At 38.2% G+C, this 26283-nt stretch overlaps 1 protein-coding gene across 7 annotated transcripts in view; it reads right to left on the bottom strand.

Moving 5' to 3' along the window:
• The window catches only part of LOC131059727 (uncharacterized), a 99547-nt gene that overhangs the window by 42851 nt on the left and 30413 nt on the right, over positions 1-26283 (bottom strand). For 6 of the 7 annotated variants that reach the window (XR_009110228.2, XM_057992754.2, XM_057992753.2 and 3 more), the window contains exon 3: positions 1024-1135. Coding sequence is in view for 6 of the 7 variants with exons in the window: in XM_057992754.2 (XP_057848737.1) it covers positions 1024-1135 (112 nt within the window). In the remaining variant the exon portion in view is untranslated. The remainder of the gene's footprint in view (positions 1-1023; positions 1136-26283) is intronic. The other variant, XM_057992758.1, reaches the window with a different exon arrangement.

Raw genomic sequence — 26283 nt, forward strand, 5'->3', positions numbered from 1 at the left:
CATCTTAGTTGGTTTAGGAAGTTTCCTTTTCTGCATTCTGTTAAAGAGTATTTTGTTTAAAAACATTGTCTTGTAATCTCTTATAAATAGAGCCTTTCCTCTCCATTGTATAGATCAATTTTATAATAACAATGAGCAGAATTATTCCGGATATTATGAGAAGAATTTGTGTAAGAATAGGAGCAGCTTCTGAGAACTATACGCAGAAATTATTGAAGTTCATGAGCAGATTTGAATCAACCTTTTGAGCAGTTTTGTGGAAGTAGATCACAGCTGCTTTCAAGAAGAAGATCTATCACTTATCAGTTCATTCTTTTGGACAATGGTGCCTCAAAGACTTTGGTGTCTCTTGCTAAGTCGGTGCTCAGTTGTGGGGATTGGTGTCTCCAGTGGGTAGGTGCCTACAAAATCTTCTAGAGGAGATTGGTGTTTCCTGTGGGTTGGTGTCTACGAAATTTGTAAGAATTTTTCAATACAAAAGCAATATTTTGTTGTGGTTTTCTCCCACAGGTGTTTCCATGTAATTGTGTGTTCTTTTGTGTTTCTACTTGCTAGATCTTGCCTTTGTGATTGATTAAGTTTTGAAGTATTGCTATTGTGGCTAATCAAGTTTTGAAAAGTAGAAGTTTATCAATATACAGATTCACACGAGCAAAAATCATTCTTTGCAACCCTCTTAAGGAAAAATTGGTATAACTCTCATTACATGTTCCCAGCTTACTTCAGTTCTATTATTCTATATGAACCCATTCAATCCTATAGTGATGGAGGATTCAAAAAGTGTCTCAAGGTGACATAAAAATAGACTATATAAAACACTGATTAAAACAATACATGCAAGCATATTAACAACCAAAGGTTGACTGCAACAATGACAGTAGCTTCATAAAACAAATATAAAAAGAAAACTGGAGGGCATGACAAATACTAATGGTGGAATCATATAATTGTGGATAAAGATTATACAAAATGTAAAACCAACACAAATTAGATTGCAAAGTGAAAATTAAATGCAGCAAGCACCTGTTGGAAAAATGTCAGCTCCTCGTCCATCAACATCAAAAATCATTGGAGGTCCTCCTTCCACTGCATATACATGCACGCGATTTGTGAGCTTTGTGATTGTTATTTCTGCCTGCAATGAAACTCAAGAAATAAGCAGCAGTAACTAAGTAAGTTATTTACACAACCACAAAAAATTTCAATTGATAATTTCAAAAACAAATGCAGGAAAATGATTTTCCTATTGTTCTTTCTGCCAGTAATGGAGCTCAAAAATAACAAGCAGTAACTAAACATATCCGAGAAATTATCTATCGATAATTTAAAAATCTGATGCAGATGTAACTAAATAAGTTATTTACACAACCACAAGAAATTCTCAATTGATAATTTCAAAATTAAATGCAAAAAGTGAACTTTTCAATTGTTATTTCTGCCTGTAATGGAACTCAAATATAACAAGCTGCAACTAAACATGCCCAATAAATTATCTATTAATAATTTAATAAACACTCAACTTTCTTGATGACTGAAGAAAGTTTTGTCTGGAAAGACTACTTTTAATTTATAATAATAGCAACACCAAACAAGATAGAGCATTTCCTTTGTGGCATGTATTTCCTTTGTAACATACATTTCCTTCATCCTCCAAAATTGTTATTGTTTTTCTAAATTTTAAGAACATGAAAAATAGATTTTATCAAACCTTCAAAGAAGTGGCATGCAAATGTGTAATGTTTGTCAAGATTGACTAATATAATTTTCAGTTGATTGCATTGCTTGCATCTAAACCATTGGGATGCAGCAAAGTAAATGCACACAGCCAATGCAATGAGATTAAAACAGTGCGAGACACGCAATGGATTTCAAAGAATTGATTTTTTAATAGAATGAGCAAGATGCTCATAAATAATACAAGAGTATTTACAAGAATAGCAAGTTTCTAATAAGAAACTGCTGAGAAGATCGTAGACGATCTAACTAAAATAGAATATACACTATTGAGCATTAATACTAAAATTAACATTATTTTAATATTCTAATACCCTCCCTTAATGCTCAATCTATTAACTACACCTATAGACCCCCTGAATTTTACAAATTTATCAGAACCAAGGGGCTTGGTGAAGATGTCTGTTGGCTGCTCCGAGGTAGGAACATACAGCAACTGGATAGATCCATCTTCAACCAGCTGTCGAATATAGTGACAATGAGTTTCCAAATGCTTGGTTCTTTCATGGAAGACTGGATTCTTGGCGAGTTTGAGCACTCCCTGATTATCATAGAACAAGGGAGTTGGACCTGCCTGGGAGACATGCATATCCGCAAGTATTCGTCGAAGCCAAACCGCCTCACAAGATGCCTTAACTGCTCCCCGATACTCTGCTTCTGTCGAGGAGAGAGCCACTGCCTGCTGCTTCTTACTAGTCCATGTGACAGCACCAAATCCCAAACTAAACACATACCCTACTGTGGATTTACGGTCATCAACCGAACCTGCCCAATCAGAATTTGTGTAACCACTGAGTGTAGGATCAGGACTCCGAGTGTACAGAAGTCCATAATCAGGAGTGCCACTCACATAACGCAGCACACACTTCGCTGCTATCCAATGATCAGCCTTGGGAGTTGTCATGAAGTGTGAAATGTAGCTCACTGCAAAACTGATGTCAGGTCTAGTGGCAGTAAGATAGATGAGGCTGCCCACTAGTTGCCTGAACAAAGATTCATCCACAACTCGTGAAGATGACTGAGCTGAAAGTTTGAGCCCGAGTTCCATAGGAGTAGAGGCAGGTTTGCAATCCTGCATTCTGAACCTGTCCACAAGACTTCTGGCATACTTAGACTGAGAGAGAAAGATACTGTTCTCATTCTGCCAGACTTCAACTCCTAAGTAGTAATGGAGAAGTCCCAAACTTGTCATATCAAAGGTGCGGCACAAATCCTGTTTGATCCCAGTGATCAAATGTGCTGAACTGCCAGTAATGATTAAGTCATCCACATAGACAACCACAAACAGAACATCATTACTAGTATGCTTGATATACAGGTTTGCATCAGATGGACTCCGCTGAAAACCATGATCTGTCAGGTACTTATCAATTTTCATGTACCAAGCCCCAGGAGCTTGTTTCAGACCATAGAGTGCTTTGACTAGTCTACAGACCTTCTGTTCTTGACCAGCAACCTTGAATCCTGGAGGTTGCATCATGTAGACTTCTTCCTGTAAGTCACCATTCAAAAAGGCACTCTTGACGTCCATCTGATGGACTTTCCAACTAAACTGGGCTGCCAAGGCAAGAACGAGCCGTATGGTACTCATTTTGGTTGTAGGAGCAAAAGTCTCCTCGTAGTCAATGCCTTCTTTCTGTGAGAACCCACGAGCAGCAAGACAAGCCTTATACTTGTCTAGGGTTCCATCAACTTTGTATTTTACTTTGTACACCCATTTGCAGCTAATGGCCTTCTTCCTTGAAGGAAGATCAGAAAGGGCCCAAGTGTGATTCTTCTGAAGACTCTGGAACTCAGCTTCCATAGCCTGTTCCCACTCAGGTATACCTTTAGCCTCTGAATATGTCTGAGGCTCAAAAAACACTGTGTATGTTAGCCATGAGAGCAAAATTGAGTGTATGCTGCTGTTTGCTCTTATTACGGGAGGTTCTACCCTCAATGAGTTCAATATCCCTGAGATCACCAATGGTCTTGGCCCACCATTTAGGCCGAAGAGTAGAAGTGCTAACATCTGGAGGAGCTGGAAGAGGCTCGGGATCAGGAACAGGAACAACAAAAGAAGGATTGTTCTCCGGAGGTAACTCAGGTAGTGCATCATCGAAAATGGATTCTGCATCATCCCGCCCTTCAGGCGAGCCTAATGGAAGAAGAACACTATGAGGCTGATCCTTAGAGCACTGCTCAAAAGAAGGGGACTGAAAGAATCCTCTGTCTTCATCAAATACAACATCACGACTAAAGATAAGACGTTCAGTGTCTATATCTATCAGTCTGTAGGCCTTATGGTGATCACTGTATCCTGTCATAATGAGTTTCTGACTTTTGGAATCCAACTTGGAGCGCTTAGCATCTGGAATCCAAACATAGGCAACAGAGCCAAAAACCTTCAGGTGGCTGATCTTAGGCTTCCAACCAGACCAAACCTCTTCTGGAGTCTTCCCCTTAACAACCTGAGTAGGTGAACGGTTAAGGAGGTAGACAGCAATAAACACTGCTTCAGCCCAATACTTATTCGGAACACTCCTGTGTTGTAACATTGAACGAGCCATATCAACAACCGTACAATTGTGATGCTCAACAACACTATTTTGCTGAGGAGTGTAGGGTGTAGTCAACTGGCGTTTGATGCCATGGGTATCACAGAAGTTGGAGAATGCAAAAGAACAAAATTCCCCCCCGTTATCTGTCCTAAGAGTAATGATGCTACATCCAGACTCTTTTTCAACTAAGGACTTAAACTTCTGAAAGATACTAAATACATCTAATTTGTGTTTAAGAAAGTACACCCACATCTTTCTACTAAAATCATCTACAATAAGAAAAAAGTATTTGAAACCAATAACAGAAGATGTATTCATAGGACCACAAATATCAGCATGAAGTAATTGAAGTACCTTAGATGCGCGCCAAGACTTTCCATGTGTGAATGAAGTCCGATGCTATTTGCCAGCTTGACAGGCGCCACATACTCGAAGATGCTGAGTCTGAATATCAGGTAACCCTGAAACAAGTCCCTCCCGAGATAGCTGAGAGAGATACTGAATGTTGAGATGTCCATATCTCTGATGCCACAAAGTGCTAAGAGGAGAAACACGAGCTGCCAGAGCCACTTCAGGAGAATCACCAATGTCAAGAAGCCTGTATAGGCCATGATCTTCTAGACCAACAGCAACAATAAGACGAGTCTCCCGATCAATGATGGAACACTTGTAAGCACTGAACACCACATCTAGCTGAGGAGAATTCCTCATAATCTGACTGACAGAGAGCAGATTAAGTTCCATACCAGGAACATAGTACACATTCAAGAAGATGAGATTTTTGCCACCAAACTATATCTGAACAATGCCTCTGCCAACAACTGTATACTCCTCACCTCCGCCAAATACAACGGAATCACTGAAAGATGAGAAGTCTGTAAACCAATCACGCCGATGAGAAAAGTGACATGACGCACCAGAGTCGATGTATCAAGCAGAAGACCGGGCATGATCTGAAGACCTCTTAGCCATAAAGGCATAAAAGGCAGACTCCTTCTGCTCGGAATGTTCAGCAACATGCGCCTTCTGGTGTGACCCTCCCTGCTTCTTTTGTTCAGAAGCGAACCTCTGACGGCAATCTTTCTTCATATGGCCATACTTGTGACAGTAATTGCACTGCACATTCTTCTTCTTAGCACCATCCTGTGTCTGAGAAGAGCCTTTCTGCTGATAAGACTGAGAGGACTAAAATTTGCCTTTATCCTTGTGAAAGGATTGGGCTATGAAGGCATTTTCCAAGGAGGCTAACGTAGTACCACTACCAAACTGTTGTTTCCAGCGATCCTGCTGTAGAAGTTTGGTGCACAATTCTAAAAACTTCAGGTCAACATTAGTTGAAGTAATATTGAGAGTCTCAATGAAGTGTTCATACGATTTCGGAAGACTTTTCAGAGTGATTACTACCATGTCTTCTTCCTCCATAGTCCGACCAATTGCTTCGAATTGATCTCGAATGTCCTTAATCCTCGTGAGGTGTTCCTGTAAGGACATGCGTTCATCCATCATAATGGAGAACAGTTGATTCTTCAGAAAGAATGCTCGGCTCTTGTCGGATGTCTCATGCAATTCCTTCAGATGTTGAAAGCTATCTTGTCGGAAGGAATCTGTGGTAACTGATCATCAATCACGAAGAGTTTGAGAAGCATAACTGCCTCTCGATTGCGTTCATCAAACTTATCTTGATCTGCACCAGGTGTACCAAGACTGAACTCTTTTCCCAAAACAAGCTAGTCAAGACGCCTATATTCAAAAATGGTCAACATATGTTGTTTCCAGATGTTGTAATTGTTGCCATTAAAGCGTTGACTGCCTTCTAACATCAGGTTGGTTAGAGAAGCCATTTGCACGTATCCCAATGCACTGAAAATGAAAAAAACGAAGAAGAGACGCGGGCACAAAATTCAAAAATTTTGAATCCCACTGTAGAAACAGAGGCAGATGCAGGTACAGACTTCAAAAAATGAAGTACTGCTAGCACGAATTTCAAGAAAAAAAATTCGACTAACCCAAAAAAATCCGAAGACAACCCAAAAATCCTTGCAAAAAACCCAAAAGGAATTTGCTATCGGAATCTGGATCCACTGGCTCGAAAATCGAGGCACCCAGAAAAAAGGGACAACTACCCAGATTAGGATTCGAAAAACCCACCAAGAATCTACAAGAAAAATTTATTTTCGATGGAAACTGAAGGTAGACGCCTTAATCGAAAAAATCAGAGGGTCGTGGGAACCATGAAATTCCCAAATAATTTGCAGACAAAATTTGGCACAGGAAAAAATCGAGAGTCGCACCACCAACCCTATAGACGTCCACACGGGTTTTAGAACCCACAAGAACTATCTGTAAGTCACGCACAGAGCCACGAACGCCGCTGAACAGAAAAAAAAACCGCTGTAAAAACGTGATGCAGAATGCGAGAAAAAAAAATCGTGTCACCTACACCCCGAATTGCTAGCAGATAGCACTGCGGAAGACCACGGGTCGCGAAAAATCACGACTATACAAACCCACGAAATAGTCACAAGAGCTAGGAAAAAAAAATGAAAAACCCTAGATGAGTTTTTACGATTAACTGGAATAATTTCGAAAATTTCCACTAATTGGAAATTAGAATTAAAAAATTTCCAAAAAAAATCTCCTAAAGCTCTGATACCATAAAATAGTGCGAGACACGCAATGGATTTCAAAGAATTGATTTTTTAACAGAATGAGCAAGACGCTCATAAATAATACAAGAGTATTTACAAGAATAGCAAGTTTCTAATAAGAAACTGTTGAGAAGATTGTAGACGATCTAACTAAAATAGAATATACACTATTGAGCATTAATACTAAAATTAACATTATTTTAATATTCTAATAGAGATGTTATTGATCAAGAAAACTTAGTTGCTATATAACATAAACATTGTGTAAAGAATGGAAGGCAATGAGGAAATTAAAGTGACAAGAACAGTTGTAGGAAATAAAAGACAAAGTGGCATAGGTGAATAGATAAACCAACCTTTGAAATGACCGTTTATTATAACTTTCTTTTAGCAGGAGGCAACCAACAAGTCAAATTATTTACCTCTGGCCCCAACGTTTTTTCTGGAGGATGTCAGTGGTGTTTCACTAAATACTCTCTGCATGTTCAACAGTTCAGGAAATATAAGGCTAACCATATTTTGTGTTGTGTTGCTTCTAATGCCGTATAGTAGTGTGGTGTGTTGCTTCTAATGCTGTATAGTAGTGTGTTGTGTTGCTTGTATAGCAAGTGAAAATGGTCAAAATTTTACTATAGTAATAATGAGGAAGACTTTGTGGACAACTGCAAGCAGTAGCAACTCTGTATGGGTAAGAAGCATCCAATACAGCTTGCAGCAAAAGTCTTGGGGCAAAATTGACAAATTCAGGTGTCCATGATAATCTCAAATTTTACAGTAAGAGAGCTTATCTTGCAGTAAAGATGGAATTCCCTATAATTTTGAAATTCAAATGTGTTTACATTTTAAATTTTTGTAACATTAAAATTATGATCTTATTTATCTGATTAAATTTAGCTTATCCTTTAAATTCACCAATTTAAACAATATTACAAGGAACTAAAAAGTTAACAACAAGTTGTGGTTGCTATTCCACCAATGGTGATTAATTCTTGGCAGATACTCAAGCATGTTTGTTACCATTGTTTGTGTTTAGATATTGGTTCGAGGCAAGATTCATGCTTTTATACAATAGTTAGTGCGGCATCTCTTTGGATTAGATCTTATCTTTCGTGCATTAGCATGATAAAGGATGAGAAGGTTCAAGCTTGAAACGATCGTCACCTTGGTTATTGTTACAAATATCTTAATGGAGCACTTGAGGCACTTTAATGTCTTGATGGTACATGATGGTGATAGAAGTTGTTCCCTTGATGTTTGAGCTTACTTTTGACCTCTTAAGCAATGTATTTGTCATGTCCCCTCTATTCACACTAATTAATATTATTATTATAAAAAAAAATAGTGTTTTTCAATACTATATTAAATTATAAAAATAAAAACAAAAAATATAAAATATGAATTAAAATTAAGTTTTCAAACTTGACATGCAAAATTTGGGTCCTAGGGGACCAAAACAAGAAGGTATAAATGCAAGCTTGGAGCACATTTGAGGCATCTAGTTGGTTTTTGCTAATTGATCTATTTCAAATAATTTTCTACTATGAAAGAAAGGACAAAACCCCTTGACTGCACTTTGTGAGGTTAGGACAAAATCCTACCTCTACCTTGGCAAATCCAAACCAAGGTTTGCAGATTGGGCTAATATTTGTGATCTCGTTTTTAATTTCAGGAGTACAAGCACTAAGGGAGATTAGGAATGTAATCAAGTGTTCCCTATGCAAGAACCTATCATCATTTTGAAAAGGTCGTACAATTTTTGGAGGGCACCAAAGAGGGAATTATGTGGCAATCTGATTGAACACAGATTCAATTCCAAATCATTGCTGCCTTCATATCACCAAATCCAAGAAAAAAATTTACAATAAAAAGGGCAAACCACCCATTAATTCACATGCTAGAAGAAATTCACAAAACAAGGGGAAGATACAATAAGGAATGGCATTGCAATTGTTCACTAACTCAATTCATCTATTCTTGACCTAGCCTGCTATAGGTTACCAAGCAAACTTATCCAGTTTCTTCACTCAAAACGATGGCCTCCACTTGGTTAGGCAACTAGAGTTAGATTTGCAATTTTTTAATTATAAAACAAGGAATGAGATTATTAGGCATGATCCCAAATCAATATTTTCGTCCTAACCTGGTTAAGCAGCTAGGGTTGCATCCCAACTGACCATCTTGAGTTGTACCCCAAAATTCATGCCATATCCAAATACCTACGCTCAGACACCAAAAACAAAGTATATACTTGCATTACAAGGGCCCAAAGTTTGGTGCCCAACTTGAAATTCAAATTTTACTTTATTTTTTATTTTCATTTTATTTTTATATTTATTTTTATTAATAATATATTTTAAATGGCATTAAAAAAACACCACCTTTTTTTTGCTACTAGCTAATCCAGCTAGGAAAGGGTCATGACAGTCCTCCCTTCCCCAAATTGCTTGCCCTCAAACAATTTCAGACTTGGATGCTCAGAAATCTCACTCCTTCCCATTTAGCATCCTCTAGTGGAAGATTCTTCCATTTCACCAAATAGTCTAGAATAACCTTGTTTTTCAGCTTCTTTTCTCTCGGATAAATAATAGCCTTGGATTCCAAAATCAACTTCCCTTCATCATCAAGTGGTGGCAGCTCTAATGAAGGTGTAAACTGCTGTCCTAGTGTCTTTTTTAAACAAGATAAATGGAAAACATGGTGAATCCCATTGTCTTTTGGGAGTTCCAGCTGAATATGCAATATTACCAACCCTCCTAATGATCTTATATAGTCCACAAGACATTGGCTTAAGCTTCTCCACACAACTTCCCTTGAGGGAAGGTTGTATATAGGGCTGTTACCTCAAAAATACCATGTCCCCCACCTCAAAAAGCCTTTCAATTTGATGGCAATCAGCATACACCTTTTGCTGATTTTGATACTGTTGTAGGTTATCTTTGAATGCATTCGCAATGCCTAAGCTGTGTTGAACTAAATCTCTCGCCCCAAGAACTATACTATTTGAAAGAATCATGAATGAAATAGCATCATAAACATAGAGTACCTTGAAGGGAATCATACCTATTGATGTGGTGAGTAGAATTGTAGCAATACTTCCCAAGGTGGAGCCACTTAACCGGAGTTATTTGCTATCCTACAACATAGTTCCTTGAGCATTATTCTACCCATTTGTTCACAATTTCCATTGCCCATCAGTTCGGTGATGGTATCTGGTGCTTGGTGTCAATTTCATGCATGTCAATCAAAAGAGTTCTATTCAAAACAAGCTGATAAATCTGCTGTCCCTATCACTTAAAATGTTCCTTGGCAGCCACGAAGTCTAAAAATCTCTTTAAAGAACAAATCAGCCACTTGTGCAGCCTTGTACTTTGAAGATATTGCGTAAAAATAAGCATATTTAATGAGTCTATCAACAACTACATAGATTCAAATCTAACCTTGCACCTTTAGGAGTCCTATGATGAAATTCATGGAGATGCTCTCCCATTTCTAATTTGGAATGGATAGGGGCTTCAACAAGCCAACTAGAAATACATGCTCTGTTTGTTTTGTTGACAAACCAAATGCTGCTTAACATGCCTCAAAATGTCACATTTGAGCCCCACCCATGCAAAATGCTCCCTTACCTACTTGTATGTCTTGTAGTACCCTAGATGACCAGCAAGTGGTGTGCCATGATATGCCCCCAAAATTTTCTACTTCACCTTTGATTCTAGTACAATATACACCTGGTCCTTATAAAGAATGAGCTCATCATCCACTTTGTACCTGTCATCTTGTAGCTTTCCATCCAAAATGTCAATAACAGATGTGGTTTCAGCATATTCAGATCTTATAGAAACATTCCAATCAACAAATATATCAGTCATAGAACAAAAATAATATTTCCTAGAGAGTACATCAGCCACCACATTACTCTTTCTCTTAGCATATTCAATGTCAAAATCATAGGCTTGTTATTCAATGTCTATATTATAGGCTTAGCTTACTCATTTTTGTTGTCTATCATTCAAATCCTTTTGATTGAGGAAAAATTTCAAACTATTTTGATCCGTTTTTTACCACAAACCAAGTATTGTTTGAATTTAGCTAATGCAAGCATGATGGCTAACATATCTTTGACATAAATAGAGAATCTCATCTCCGTCTCTTTGAGCTTCCTACTCTCAAATGCTATAGGGTGACTATTTTGCATCAAAACTACTTCAATCCCCTCTCATGAAGCATCATAGTTTGAAACAAAAGGAAGTGAAAAATCTGGAATAGCCAAAATAGGATATGAACTCATTACCTCTTTGAGCTTGTCAAAAGCTCTTTGTGTTGAAGTGCCCAATAGAAAGGCCCCTTCCTCAAATCTATCAATGGGGTTGCAAGTCGTGAAAACTCCTTAACAAACCTCCTATAGTAGTTTCAAAGTCCCACAAATCCCCTCAAATGTGATAATGTCTTGGGCCTAGGCCAATCCCTTATTGCCTTGATCTTCTCCTCATCCACACTAACCCCTTGGGTACTAATTGTTGTGACATTTTCACATATCGCCCCATTGCAAATGGGTACCTGTTGATGTGTATTTTGTACATGACCAAACACAGAATAAAATACCTAAAGGTACCTTATCCTCTCTTGAATAAAGCTCCCGAATGCTAAAGATATCGCAGAAGGATCAATCGGAGAAGCTTCAAGGTTCTTGTTATGTAGGATCTCTACTAGTGGATAAGCTCTCTGTGGTATGATGTGATTTTGCTGGAATCACAAGGGGACTTACACTTGATGACCTGAACGTCTGATTTGCTGGAATCACAAGATTTCACTAGCCTAGATTTTGAAAAAAAAGAAAAAGGATCAAGGTGAGGAAAGGATCTAATTCTGACACTAAGAATGTAGGAGCAATGAATAACCTTTGGTGAAATTCTAACTAAGTTTTGTTTTGACATCCCAGGACCATCTCCACAAGGTTAGTGCGATCTTCGAAGGAAAGCTTTATGATGTTTAGATCATCGCTATAAGCATAGACACCATCAAGTTGATGCATATCAGTGAAGAAGCGACAATTGAAGTTAAGCTTAAGCTGAATGATTCCAGTTGACTACACAAGGCAAGTCTGCAATCAACAAACTGCTAGTAGTATGGATATACAAATTTCACCATCAATCAAACACATTTCTTCCACTCATCTAATAACATGAAATCAAATCTGAGAAGTATAAAGACCATGCAAATTGTTGAATCGACCCATAGATTTCACCATTTCTTCAATGAAGTTTTACAAATCTTTTACAACAACATCTTGGCAACAATCTTTGCCTTCTCTTGCTATTCTACTCTAATTGCTATTCTGTCAACTGACTATTCATTATTAGCTAACTATTCACCTACTATCAACTATTGACTAACTATTAGCCTTTACAAATGAGGAGCCAGGGCTTATATAGTGCCCTCAATACAATTCAATGGCTCAGATCAACTTGAGATCAATGGCCGAGATTTTACAATGAAAACCCTAATTAGGGTTTGTTACAACAAACTCAATTCTGGCCAATGAAATAATTGCATTCTTTGGACACATGTCTTCTCTAGAATATTCGACCAATGGATAGTCGGGGTAGGTACATTGAAGTTTGTGTCATCTTTGATGAGTCAGGTACATTGAACCTGGACATGCTGAGGTGGATCAACCCAACATGGAGGAGTGATGACTAGGACGCCACCTTGCCTGACACTCAGAACTTGGCTGATGTTCAATTTGATGATGTTGCGAAGCTAGCTTTAATTAACTCTTCTGAAACTATTTGCTTCTTCAACGAACCCTTGCTTTATCTTCCTTTGTCTTTGATGTGCAGGATGGATGATGTACCTTGGACTGGAAGATGTCGTCCTTGATGATGCTAGACCGAAAAGGCTGTCCCTGTTGATGCTGGACTAGAGAAGGTCGTCCTTGTTATGGTCTTCTTTCCTCTTGGACTGGAAGATGTCGTCCTTGATGATGCTAGACCGAAAAGGTCGTCCTTGTTATGGTCTTCTTTCTTCTGCAAAACAAACCCAAAAGATGATTAAGGACACATAATAAATTCATTTCAACATAGCATTTTATACCTTAAATCATCAACAAGAAGACATCAAAATGAAGTTTGTTGAAGATTCTTTCCAGGGACAGGCTTCATAAGAATTTCGCCCTGGACCCTTTGGAAGGGTCAAGAGCGAAATTTGCATTCTTGGCTCATTTAGACCTCTTTTCAACATTACCTCACAACCAACTCTTCGCCTTGATCTTTATCATAAGCAATCTGAGTGAAATTGGGAATTTTGCTCTAGACCCTTTGGAAGGGTCAGGAGCGAAATTCACCTTTAAGGTCACAACTCTTCATTTTCTTCACTTCAATTCATCTTGTAGGGCAAAGTAACATCAATTTAACCTCAACTTCGCCTTAGGACTCCAAGTCTTGACTTGACACAAGGAGGAAATAGGTAGATGAAGAATTTCGCTCTGGACCCTTTGGAAGGGTCAGGAGCAAAATTCACCTTTTAGCTCAAAATTCACACTTTTGAAGGTCAAACATCTTTCCAAGGCATTCCAAATAGCTTCTCTCACCCTAGTCTAGGCCTAACTTAGCACAAAATTTGGAGGATAAGATGGTTTTTAGGATTTTCGCTCTGGACCCTTTGGAAGGGTCAGAAGCGAAAATCTTATTTAAGGCTTATTTCCTCATCTTTTCAACTCCAATCCACCTCCAAGACCAAGGACACATCGCCTCACTCCTATCTAGGCCATAAAAACCCAAAACTTGACTTGATTTGCAAGGAAAAAAGGGTGATCCTAGGAATTTCGCTTTGGACCCTTTGGAAGGGTCAGGAGCGAATTTCTTGTGTTGAGCTCATTTCTTCATATTTGATGACTCTTGACAATTCAAGAACATGCCTAAGGACACCTCTAATCTTGACCCACACTAGACTTGGCATAAATTTGAGGGAAAAGATAGGTTTTGCACAATTTCGCCCTGGACCCTTTGGAAGGGTCAGGAGCGAATTTCATGATTTGCTTGTTTATCCTCATTCAATTCCATTCTTTTCACTTTGTTTACTTGGACTCTTATCCTTGGATCCCTCTCCCATGCTTGCAACATTTCGTTTGACCTCAAAGTGACTAGAAATCATGGCCACGGACAGGACCAATAATGAATTTCGCCCTAAACCCTCTGGAAGGGTCAGGAGCGAAATTCTTCCTCTAGCCCAAAATCATCATTTTTTGAGACAAAAATCCATTCAAGGGCAATCTCAAGGGCTTCCATCACCTTAATCTAGGCATGGCTTGGCACAAATTTTGGAGAAAATGATGGGTTTTAGGATTTTTGCTCTAGACCCTTTGGAAGGGTCAGGAGCGAAAATCTTGTTTTAGGCTCACTCCTCCATCATTTCAACTTGAATCCACCTTAAAAGGCAAGAAAACACTTCTCCTCTCACATCCAAGTTATAGAAACCCAAGTTTGATTTGATCTTGCTAAGAAAATAAAGGTTTTTAGGAATTTTGCTCTGGACCCTTTGGAAGGGTCAAGAGTGATATTCACTTTTAGACCAAAATCATTATTCTTTCAAACCCAATCTTCATTGCAAGGTAAAATCTTATCTCTCTTCGCCCTAGGAACAAGGTTTTAAGCTCAAGCAAGGTAAAAAATATAGGCTTGTAAGGAATTTCGCTCTGGACCCTTTGGAAGGGTCAGGAGCGAAATTTCCTTCCTTGGCTAAAACACTCATTCCTCAACTCTTTCAAACGTCCTTAAGGGTTTCAATATGCCCATTCTCTCTTTCAACATACCTTGGACATCAAAATTTGGCCAAATAAGGAAAGAAATGAGGTCTAGGAGGATTTTCGCTCTGGACCCTTTGGAAGGGTTAGGAGCGAAAATCTCATTCTTGACTTGATCCTTCATCTTTTCACCTCCAATCTTCTCTAGAAGGTAACTAAACATCATTCTCATGCAAGGAACAAAGTCTTAAGCCCAAGCAAGGTCAAAAAGGTAGGCTTGTAAGGAATTTCACTTTGGACCCTTTGGAAGGTTCAGGAGCGAAATTCACCTTCTTGGCTAGAATCCTTCATTTTTTTCAAGGCTTTCAAACATTTCCGAAGTCCAAACATGTCCACACTTCCCTTCAAGATGCCTTGCAACTCAAAATTTGGTCAAACTAGGGAGGAGATGAGCCTTAGGAGGATTTTCGCTCTGGACCCTTTGGAAGGGTCAGGAGCGAAAATCACCATTTGGGCTTGATTGTTCATTTTTTAAACTTCAATTTTCTCCTGGAGGCAAATATAGATCATTTTCCATCAAAGGAGCAAGGTTTCAAGCCAAAACAAGGGAGCAAAAAAGGTTTATGATGAATTTCGCTCTGGACCCTTTGGAAGGGTCAGGAGCGAAATTCACTTTTTGGCTAAAATCTTCATCTTTCAAAGTGTCCAACTCCCTCCCAAGGCAAGAACATACCAATTTATCCTACATCACGCCAACACCTAGCCAAAACAAAGAAGGAAATAAGAGCTACAAGGATTTTCGCTCTGGACCCTTTGGAAGGGTCAGGAGTGAAAATCATGATTTGACCTTGATTCTTGCTTTTTTCAACTCTAATTTTCTTTGGGAGGCAAACATAGACTACTCTCCTTTCATCTCCATCTTGGTCTTGACTTTAGCAAAGGGGAAAATGAGTGTTTTCAAGAATTTCGCTCTGGACCCTTTGGAAGGGTCAAGAGAGAAATTTCTATTCTAGGCTCAATTCACCTTCAAACTGACTTGACTTTGTCTTAGACTCGATCCTAGATCCATTTCCTTCCATATCCTTGCAAACTTGCTCGACCACTCTTTGACTTGGGCGAGATCTTGAGTCTTTGGTGAATTTTCGCTCTGGACCCTTTGGAAGGGTCAGGAGCGAATTTCGACATTTTAGCCTTTTCGTCAGGATTATTTTATGGAATATAACATTTAAGTATAAGTGACATTTCCTCTTATACTTTAAGTTATATTCCATATATACTTCCAGGATGTTTGAGAGTGGTTTCGGACCTCCAGGAGTTATATTGCAAAATCTAGTTTTTGGAGGATTCTTCAGTTTTCCAGACTTAGTCAAATTTCAGGATCAGGACATTCCAAACTTAGCCAAATTTCAGGACATTTAAAGATCAGGATGACATTCCAGACTTTATCACTCACCAACTTGACCTAGCTCGGACCTTCAAGAATGATACTCACTCACCAAGCAAGACACAATTAGTAACAAGAGCAAAACCAGGCCCTAAGGAAGACTCTCAAAGAAACCCTAATTCTGGGGCCCTGTGGACTCACCCTGGCTCAAGCAAAGCCTGCAATCCAACGATCCCCTCGACAGCACTCATCTTGCAAAGGCTAACAGACAAAACCCTAAAAGACCTAGAAAACAAACCCTAGAAAGCAAAAAGCAGGGGTCCCCATTTGCAATGGGGCGATGTGTGAATACGTCACAACAATACCCCACTCTCTTCACCGAATGAACCAAGTCTTTTGTGGTCAATGTCATCTCCCGACCCTAAGGAATGAGTTATAAGGTCTTGTTGGTCTAAATGTTGGCCTTTGAAGGTGATGAAATGCCTAAAGTATGTAATGGATTTTAAAGAGTATAGAGCCTTGACAGTTATCATCAAGTCGACAATTAGGGTTTTCAAAGTATTTTCAAATTGCATTTGTGTTTATTACTTATCATTTGAACTTTGCATTTTGTTAACTTATGACTTGATTGATACTTGTAAGATTACAGTGTTTTCTTGTCTTTTCAGGTTTAACGTGAGAACAAGACTTTGGATGCTGAGAAGAGGACTTTGTTGAGCAGATGATATCATCATCCAAGGAAGAGAATGCAATGGTAGAACAAGGAATTCACTAGCAGAAAGATGAACTGATGAAAATTTGATTGTGTTTGTTGTCCTCATTTTTGTTTTCAAAAATGATGGACCATTACATTAAAAAATTGTCAAAAAAATGAAAATTTTACTCTATGGCATGCTTCCCGAGGCAGAATTTTGCTTTGCCCTTGGACTGGCTTAATCCTCAGTCCATCCTCGAACCACGTTTCAAATTTCATCGCATTTTGGTTTCGTTTGCTATGTTTTTCCTTCAATTTCATGTTTTTTCTCCCTGACTGCAGGTGGGAAATTTTCCTTAAGTTGCATGTTTTAATGTTTTCCTTTGTTTTAGTTTTTGTAGGGAAATTTTTAGTTAATAACAAGTGCACTTTATGAAATTAGAACTTGTAACTTACTTTTTATTTCCCCCTTGATGTTTTTTACTTTTTAAGTCATAATAGGAACTTTTTGGATAAGTTACAAGTTAATTTTAAATTATAAATTTAAAAGTCACTTGTAATTTTTTTATAAAGTTCCTATTTTAGTGTTTTAACTTGTAATTGGAGCTCTTCCAGTCCCATCTGCCCTTTGTGTGGTCCCAGTTGGAGCAGATATAATTTATAAGTCACTTGTAATTTTTTTATAAAGTTCCTATTTTAGTGTTTTAACTTGTAATAGGGATTTTATTTCCCTATTACATGTTTTATTTTCTTAGTCACTTGTAAAGGGAATTTTAAATCCCCATTACAAGTTCTTTTTCAAAGTTAACTTATTAAAACTTGTTGAGGGGATTTTATTTTCCTCTTACAGGTTATTATAACTTGTATTTCTCTCACAAAACCTGATTTGCCTTATGAATGAAAATAAAGGCATTTTAAACTTGCTAAAGGGTTTTAAAAACCCGATTTTGCCTTGTGCAATGAAAAGTGACATTTTAAACTTGCAATATGAAGAGAGAAACCCGATTTTCATTGTTACATACAAAATAAAACTTGTTGTTCACTTCCAAGAACCCGACCAAGTATTTTTCCTCTCCTAAATCGATTTTACCACAAATTCTTCCCGATTTTTGTGGAGAAATTCATGGATCAAGGAGGCTAAATGATAGCAAGGCAGATTTTGTGAGTTTGGAAACACGTTGGTAAACGTTTTACACTTCATTTACTGTGTTTTACCTCTTCAAAACCATTTTTCACGTGCTACATTTTGGGGGTTTTGATGCCACAACTTCACTCCATCTTTGGGCGTTTGGCTTTGGGTCTCTCCTACGTGGTATTTCCTTAAAGATTTGACTCATTCTTCTTGCACTTTGTAACACGTTTTTGCTGTTCTTTCTCCAAATCCGAGTTTGGAAAAACGTGGCAAGGGTTTTGGAATCTATTTCTATTTAAAGGATTGTCTTCTCCATTCAAAGATTGTTTCATCTCTTGAAGAGGCATCTTGGATAAGCAAGGTGAGTTTTCTTTTGGTTTTGTTTTCTTGCATTGTTTATTTTCTCTTCTTATTTGATCTTTCTAGCTGTAAATTTGTATATATGTTGGTTTTGCCCTAAAATCGGATTTGTGAGAGATTTTCCCCTTTGCAAAGCAATTTGTGAATTGCATTGATCTTCCCCATTTTCCCTCTTTACTTGTATTTGGGATTTTAAATCCCGATTACAAGTAGGATGAAAATAATTGATCTTCCCTTATGGTTGTAATATTTTAACCATCTTTTGTTGAAATTCCAAGTTTCAAAGATGAAAAATACCCATTCTTTCAAAATCGAGATTTTAGAACCGGATTACGTGTTGAAAGTTCTTCCCATTTTCTTGAAGATGATCTTCCCAAAATCCTTCCTTTTTTGTTCATACTCATTACCTTTATCCGTACATTCCATTCACGCCATTTCCCACATGTCAAAATCTCATTTTTCACTCACTTCTCTATTTTTTGTTTTACAAGTATATTTGCATTCGGGTTTTAAAAATTCGATTGCATGTTCGTTCTTCCCCACTTGTATACTTGTAAAACCTTTCCCAAGATCCGAAATTGGTCAAAGTCAAGTTTCCGGCATTCCCATGTATTTCCCATCTTTCTCTCACAAAGTTGTGAAGTGAAAGGGTTGGAGTTCTTCCCATTTGAAGAAGGAAAAATGTTAGTTGCAGCTGATTATGATGTTGCTTTAACACTTTAAGTCTTCATCACAGCATACCAGGTTGTTCTTCAATGTCAGATTTACCATCATCTCCCATTCCAAAGAAAATGAAGTATAAATATGACAAGTACCAGAATGAAATTTCCCCTTCACAAGTTTCCTCTCCTTTGGATCATATCAAGGATACGGAGATAGGGCATGTTGACATGTCAAAATTCATTAAAAGGGTGGAAGATCCGCAAGATAGTAATATGCAGCGGTTGTTGGACACCCACATTCATCATGCATCTTCTTTTCCAGTGGCTGCCCTAGAACCTGAATTTGTTCTCGCTTGCGCTCACCACTTCGACAAGGAGACAAGAACCATTAGAAATGATGATGGTGAGGCAATAATCCGCCTTGATGCGGATACTATTGAGAAAGTCTTCAAAATACCATCAGCACCTGTGTATATGGAGATTTCAAAAGATAGTGCAGCTGAGTACTATGTCAAGAGGGAAAAAGACTACAAACGCCACATTAACAAGTGGATTCATGAACCACGAGCCGCTTTCACAAGGTGGGCTAAGTTGTACCGTTGTGACTTCAAGTGGGAAATTGGAGACATCATTACTCTCCTCAGCAGGATGATGGGTCTTGAGCACTCTAATGTTTTTGAGCCTAGATGTATCAGTTTACCATGTTCATAAGGCAATCCCATCATATATCATGGGGAGGGATTATCAGTGATGCTTTGTGCGAACAACTTGCAGCAATCCCTACTACCATGACTTTCTACATAAATTCATATTTAGTGTATTTGGCAGCATCACTTAGACATTTCCCTGGTCTTTCTACCAAGGGTGATCGCTCACTTATACCTGTGTGGGAATATTATTATCAGCTGCCCTTAGGACCCAGCAGATTACACTTCAGGAGGGTTCAAGATGCATTCTTCGGTTACTTTATGTGCCAGTTTGACAAGACTCTAAAGAATAAAAGGGTGTCAGATGAAGCATGGGAAAGAATGAATGAGTATGGTTGCTTGTTCCTTCAATTCCCGACTTTCACTTATATAAGAGTCGGATGCTACAGTGGGCAGCCATACATGCTTCCTAGATACTCGATCAATAAGATCATTCTTATGGAGTTGGGAAGACAGATCATGGCTGTGCATGCTCATCAATCTATCAAACATAAGATTGGGATGGGGATTTCTACAACCAACCCATTAAAGATTGGTCGGTACTCCCTTATCACATCCACCAAAGCCAAAGCTATGGAGACCGAGATGCAAGAGATTAAACTCAAAAGGTTTAAGTCGAGGGCAGATTTTGACTACCGAGGTATGAAGGAAAAGATCAAAAAGTCCTTCATACATGTGCATCGCATTGAGGATATCTGGGTGGATCTCCATACAGAAATGGAAGTTCTCAAGATGGACTACTCCAAGCTCACCCTTGAGCAAGTTATTGATTTGAACCTGGTGGACATTCCGCAAGGGATGATTGATGATGGGAATGTGCTTGATCCAAAGTATGTCTCACGAAGGGTTGATGAAGCCCCACTTCCTTTAATCCAATGGTCACATAAAGAATGCACTTCCATTCTTGAAAGATTTCAGCCTATCCTAGCTAACACCAACACTTGGCTCAAAGGTAATGGTGTCAGACTCATCAAGATCAAGGTTGGAAAAGAAAATGACTCTACAGGGCCTCTTAGACGTAAGTCTGAGATTCAGATTGACAACAAGGAAGATGCATCATCTTCAAGCACTAGGATCAAATTGCGGGATAGTCGGGCAATAATACTTCCTCCTGAGGAGGCGACAATTCGTGGAAAAGAAAAATCCCAAATTCACATTCATGTGATTGATCCTGATAATCCGGAGGAAGGACAACAATCCGATGATGCTCCTAAGTCATTAGCTTCGGAGTCACCTCATGAGATTCCCTCCTCTGTTTCCATGGAGCTGCCTATATCTCCTCTTAACACAATAGTGGAGGAGTCTCCTCAGAATGTCGTTCCTATTTCAGCAATTGAGCCACCTCTTGATCATCAACAAGAGAGTTTGGTGGAAATCTCCGAGGATACTCCCGCATGCATTCATTTGTCAAAGATTGATACCTCTACTTCCGGCTTTGAAGAGATTATGAAACAATCTTCATGCCATTTGGTTACCGAGCAAACCATGGTTGCCATCCAGACAGATACTCCTCCCAGGGTGACCACGGCTGTTCAAACAAAAACTACTTCTCCTTTGTCTTCGGTAGCTACTAGAGGAGAACTAGTCGTCTTACCTCCATGGCTTAGTTCTTTTACCCCAAAGAGGAAGAAGCAGGAAATCTCTCCTGATGTCTTTGATCATCAGCAACTCAAGCAATCTAGGCCCAAGGTTGCTAAAAAAGCCAAGACAATCTCAAGGGTATTTGTTGACAACAACAAGATGAAAGTGGCAGAAATTGTTGAGCCTCTTGCAGATAAGCCACGTGAGGAAATGCAAGCTGCTGATTACAGGGTTATGAGGATAGAATTTGGTAAACAAAAACATAAAGTGGTCAAGCATGATGCCCAACAATCCGTAGCTTCACTAGTATAGCGGTATGATGAACTTCTAGCGAAGAAAGACAAACTAGAAGAGGAGAATAGGCAACTTTTGCAGCTGTTTATAAAATTACGAAACCTGCTGATGAAGGGAATAATCCTACAAGTTCTTCTAGTTCACGAGAATCAATTCGGGGAGTTGAAAGAGCTGCTTAGAAGGTACAAGCGTTGGATTCTTGGGTATATCAACTTCATGATCAGTGTGCGCAAGTGCTGAAAAACATATTCCAAATGATGTCTAAGTTGGAGACCATTAGAGAAAAATTGAATCATACCTCTAAGACTTTCAAACAAAATTTGGAAAGCGTTAAAGGTAGCTTGACAGTTTGGTGCACAATACCTCAACAATAGTTGAGTGTTCTTCAGGAGCATGCCTGTAATGTCCCCATCCTATTTAGGGACTTGGGATTGAGGAGTTAACTTATTTTTGGACCCTTGTAGGCTAACAGACTATGGATAAAGGGGTAGTTGAAGTACCTTGAGGAGTGGTCTGTCTATTTGTTCTAGTTCAGTGTTGAGTTCAGTTTTGGTCTTCGTTTCATCAGTTTCTGACACTTTATGAGGATTTCCTATTTTTTAGGGAAAAATTGCTAAAAATAGACATGGTCCTATTTTCATTGGCATGGTGAACTGTGACCCTAGCTTCCGACAGATTCAGTTTCCGAACAATAATGTGAGAGAGATGAATTTTTTAGTGGTTCCACAGGCAATTAATATTTTAATGAAATATTAATATAAAATCATAAAGTACATCACTTAAATTTATTTAAGTGAAGATTTATTATCTCCTAAGCTAGGCGTGACTTTTAGGGTTAAGTTGGGAACCCTAAAAGCAAGTTATTATTTTTAAATCCCTAATTGCCAAAAATGGCACCTTTTGGGTATTTAGGTAGCCAAGATGGAAATTAAACCTCATTCTTGATATTGAGCATTTGACATTTTCTTCTGAGCACTTGGCTATGGCGGCTAGGGTTTGGACCTGTTTTGGAGAGCGTGCATTCTTCAGAATTCAGTAGCTTTGAGATTGTGAAAGATCAATTGAATTGTTGCAACTTGGTTGGCTTCATTCAGAAGTCAGATTGAATTGAATTGGGGCAGATTTGGCTTCTTACAAGGCAGATTTGTTGTAGGGTTTTCCTATTTACTGTTTTGTTGTTGATTCTTCTGTGGTTTGGAGGCTTCTTTTCCCAAACACACAGCTTGCTCATTTATTGGCACCATCTTCCACTATTTGGGTGCCTTAGTATTTAAATAAGAGCAGATCTAAATTGTTCCAGAATAATCAGACCTTTGTAAGTTGTTGATTTATTATTTCTTTTCAATAAATTGGCTAAGAACCTACGGGTATGCTTCTAAATTCTCCAATTCATTGTTTCAGTTGATTAAATTCATGTATTATTCAATATGTGTTGCAAATTAAAAAAACCCTCTTCTGCAACTTCTGTCTATTTCTAAAAGACCATCTTAATAATTAAAAAATTACAAGAAGATCTACAAATTAACTCTACAAATTACAGTTCGCCATGCCAATGAAAATAGGACCATGTCTATTTTTAGCAATTTTTCCCTAAAAAATAGGAAATCCTCATAAAGTGTCAAAAACTGATGAAACGAAGACCGGAACTGAACTCAACACTGAACTAGAACAAATAGACAAACCACTCCTCAAGATACTGCATTACTGACCCCTTTATCCATACTCTGTTAGCCTACAAGGGCCCAAAAATAAGCTAACTCCTCAATCCCAAGTCCCTGACTAGGATGGGGACATTACAATGCCATTATTCCTTCAAGGGTCATGTATTTGGAATTTGAAGAACTTCTAGAGAACAAAGCCCTTGTTCTCAAATCCCTCATTAAAGAGATTGATGATGCGATAAGATTGCGAGCTGAAGTATTTCAAGGTGTTGTTTCTCATTGTGAGAAGGCCTCTTGCAATATCATGGGTCAGAATGGAGAATTGGTACCAGAAGAAGAAGTGCTCGCAGATCTACAGATGAGGATTCATAATGAGTGGAGGAGCGAACAATTTTCAGCTGCCTCAATTCAGGTTTTGATGAAACATCAAATCTTTTTGCACGAAATCCAATCCACTTTGGAGAAGAACGACTCTATGCTTCTTCAATGCCATGACACCATTGTGAAGACCATGGTTGTTGCCAAGAACACCCACGAGCCAAATCCCGCTGAGCTACGAACGATCATCCAGAAGTTCAAAGGATTCATGTCTTCACATGCTGCAACTTCAGTGTTTTTCAACACTTAGTTGTATTTTTCAAAATTGTAATCTCTTAATTGTAGTTTTTCTTTTGACAAGTTACATGTAAAAACATTTTGAAATTTGCGAGTCAAGTCATTACTTGCACTTTTGTAATTACATGTAAAGCAACTACAAGTTGTGTTCAATTAGGACTGTAATTGGAATAAGTCATAGTTAGTTATTGAATAAGTCTTGGTGGTTGAGAGAATCTCTCAAGTTAGTTAGGATCCTCCCACCTTTTTCTCAAGACTCCTCTTCTATAAATACTTGAGGAGTCTATTGTAATATTTATCTTTTAAAAAGCAAGCAAAAACTCTGTCAAATTTACAGCAAAAAAGTCTTTGAGCTTTCATGTGTGAATTTAAGAATTGAAAGAAATAGAAGAAAATTGCTCAAGCTTTGAGTCTTTGTGCTACATTCTTGAGTTTGTGTTCCATATTATCTTTCTTGCAAGTGTTTCTTTGAGAGCTTAATCGAATCTGATTTGCAGTCTTCGTGCTGCAAGTATTGGACATTAATTTAGTTAAAGTAGAAGTTCTATTGAGAAAAGTTGTAAGACTTTGTGCTTGCACTTGTTATTAAGAGAGTTTAGAAGTAGATTTTGTAAGAAATAGCTGTAAGTCTTTGAGCTCTTACTACTCCTTATTGTTTCACGTAAAAAGAAATAAGTTATTTCAGACTTTGTGCTGTGATAATTTGTTCTAAATATCATTAGAATAGAAAAGGGTAGATAGGATTTCACATAGTCAAGACTTTGAGCTTGATATTGCTGTCTCATCTCGAAGGAAGTGACGGAAATCTTTGAGCTTTCAGGAAACTTCATTTCAAAAAGTTGTTACTGTTGTTTTATGTTAAATTGCTATCACATTTCTGTGAAGAGAAAAGGATACTGGTTTTCTTGAAAAAAGAAAAAAGACTGTTGTTCCATCCTATTTTAGTTTTAAGTTTTAGATAGATAGGGGGAGCTTTCCCTTAATTAGGAGAGTTTTACTCACACACTGTGGTTGAAACCACAATTTTGTATATTTCCCCAAGAGTACGAAATTTTCAACCAACAGTGTTGATAGGTCTACATGAAGGAATGAAATTGAATAGCCAAAATTTGGCTATGTATAAGAAAAATCCTTCACAGAGGTGGATTTGCACTCATGATACAAATTCCTCCTCCACCCCTAAATTGCGCCCAAGGAAGCAATTCAGTACGTCAACAGGATTTTGCCCCAAGGACAAAATCCTCCTCAAGGTCTTATTTGCGCTCCAAGAGTCATTGCAAAGCAGGAAGCAGGAATTTCTTCCAAGCAAGGAAAAATCCTTCATGGGGCTTGGTGGTGGTGTTTTCAGTGCTTCTAGCAAAAGTTTCTATTTTTAGCACTTACAATTTGTAGTAAGTTTTAGCATGTCTCAATTTTAACCATTTTGAGTTTGGACACACTTACTATTTTTAGCAATGGCTATTTTTAGTAATTCTATTTTTATTAAATTTCATTGGGTCTCCGTTTGGCCTAATTTTGAGTTTGGACAAACTTACAATTTTTAGCAATTTCTATTTTTAGTAAGTCTTTTTTTGGGCTACAAATGAACGTTGACAATGAAGGAACAAGGAATATCCAGATCCAAGTCAGTTGAAGTGAAGGACTAAAGCGAGGAAATCTGGCTAAGGCATGGCAACAATCCAAAAATCCTTCACTGCCTCCCAAATGCGCCAAGGAAAGGGAATTCATCATGATCAAGAATTCCTTCCTCACCTCAAAATCCTCCTCCAACCTCCTAGTTTCAAAAATCCTCCTTTGACTCTCATTTGTGCCTAGGAGTGCAATTTCACATGTGTCAGCGATAAACAACTCAAGGAAAAAAAAATCCTCCTTCATTGCTCAATTGCGCCTAGGAGCGCAATTTCCCTTGACAAGTGGATTCACATCTAAAGACATAATCTCTATGGCTATCTCAAATGCACCCATGGAAGAGAAATGACTGGAGACATACAATTGAAGGTCCTAAGGAGATATTTTGATAAAACATGGCATTCTTGGCAAGTCAGAAAATGATAAAATCAATCCAAAGACAACATAAGGACATTAGGAAGCATGGAGACCCAAGGTGAAGAAGTCTAATTCAAGACATCCAATTGAAGGCATTCAAGGTTCAAGCCCTCAAAGATCAAAGTTCAAGTACAAATGTAGAAGGAAGAATTTCCTCCAGAAATCCAAAATCAAAAGTTAGAAAGTTCAAGTGTGAAAGATTTCAAGAATGACAGAATTGTCAACAAGGGAGTCCATCCATTTCAAGAAGGTGAATTCCCAAGCAAGTACATGCAAGGAAGAAGATGATCAAGGAGAGATAGTTTCAGAAAAGTTAAGCAAAGTTAGAACCTTGATCACAAAATGATGCAATTTGAGAATATTGCCCGTGATGAGTTACTGAGTCTACATGGTTCCCAGCATGTTGTCATGGCACCTACTCACCTTCATCAGCGAATCACGTGTATTCAAGTCGACATGACCAGATTCAATGAACCCGACTTAT

Source organism: Cryptomeria japonica, chromosome 3, assembly GCF_030272615.1.
Source record: "Cryptomeria japonica chromosome 3, Sugi_1.0, whole genome shotgun sequence".
Lineage (NCBI taxonomy): Eukaryota > Viridiplantae > Streptophyta > Pinopsida > Cupressales > Cupressaceae > Cryptomeria > Cryptomeria japonica.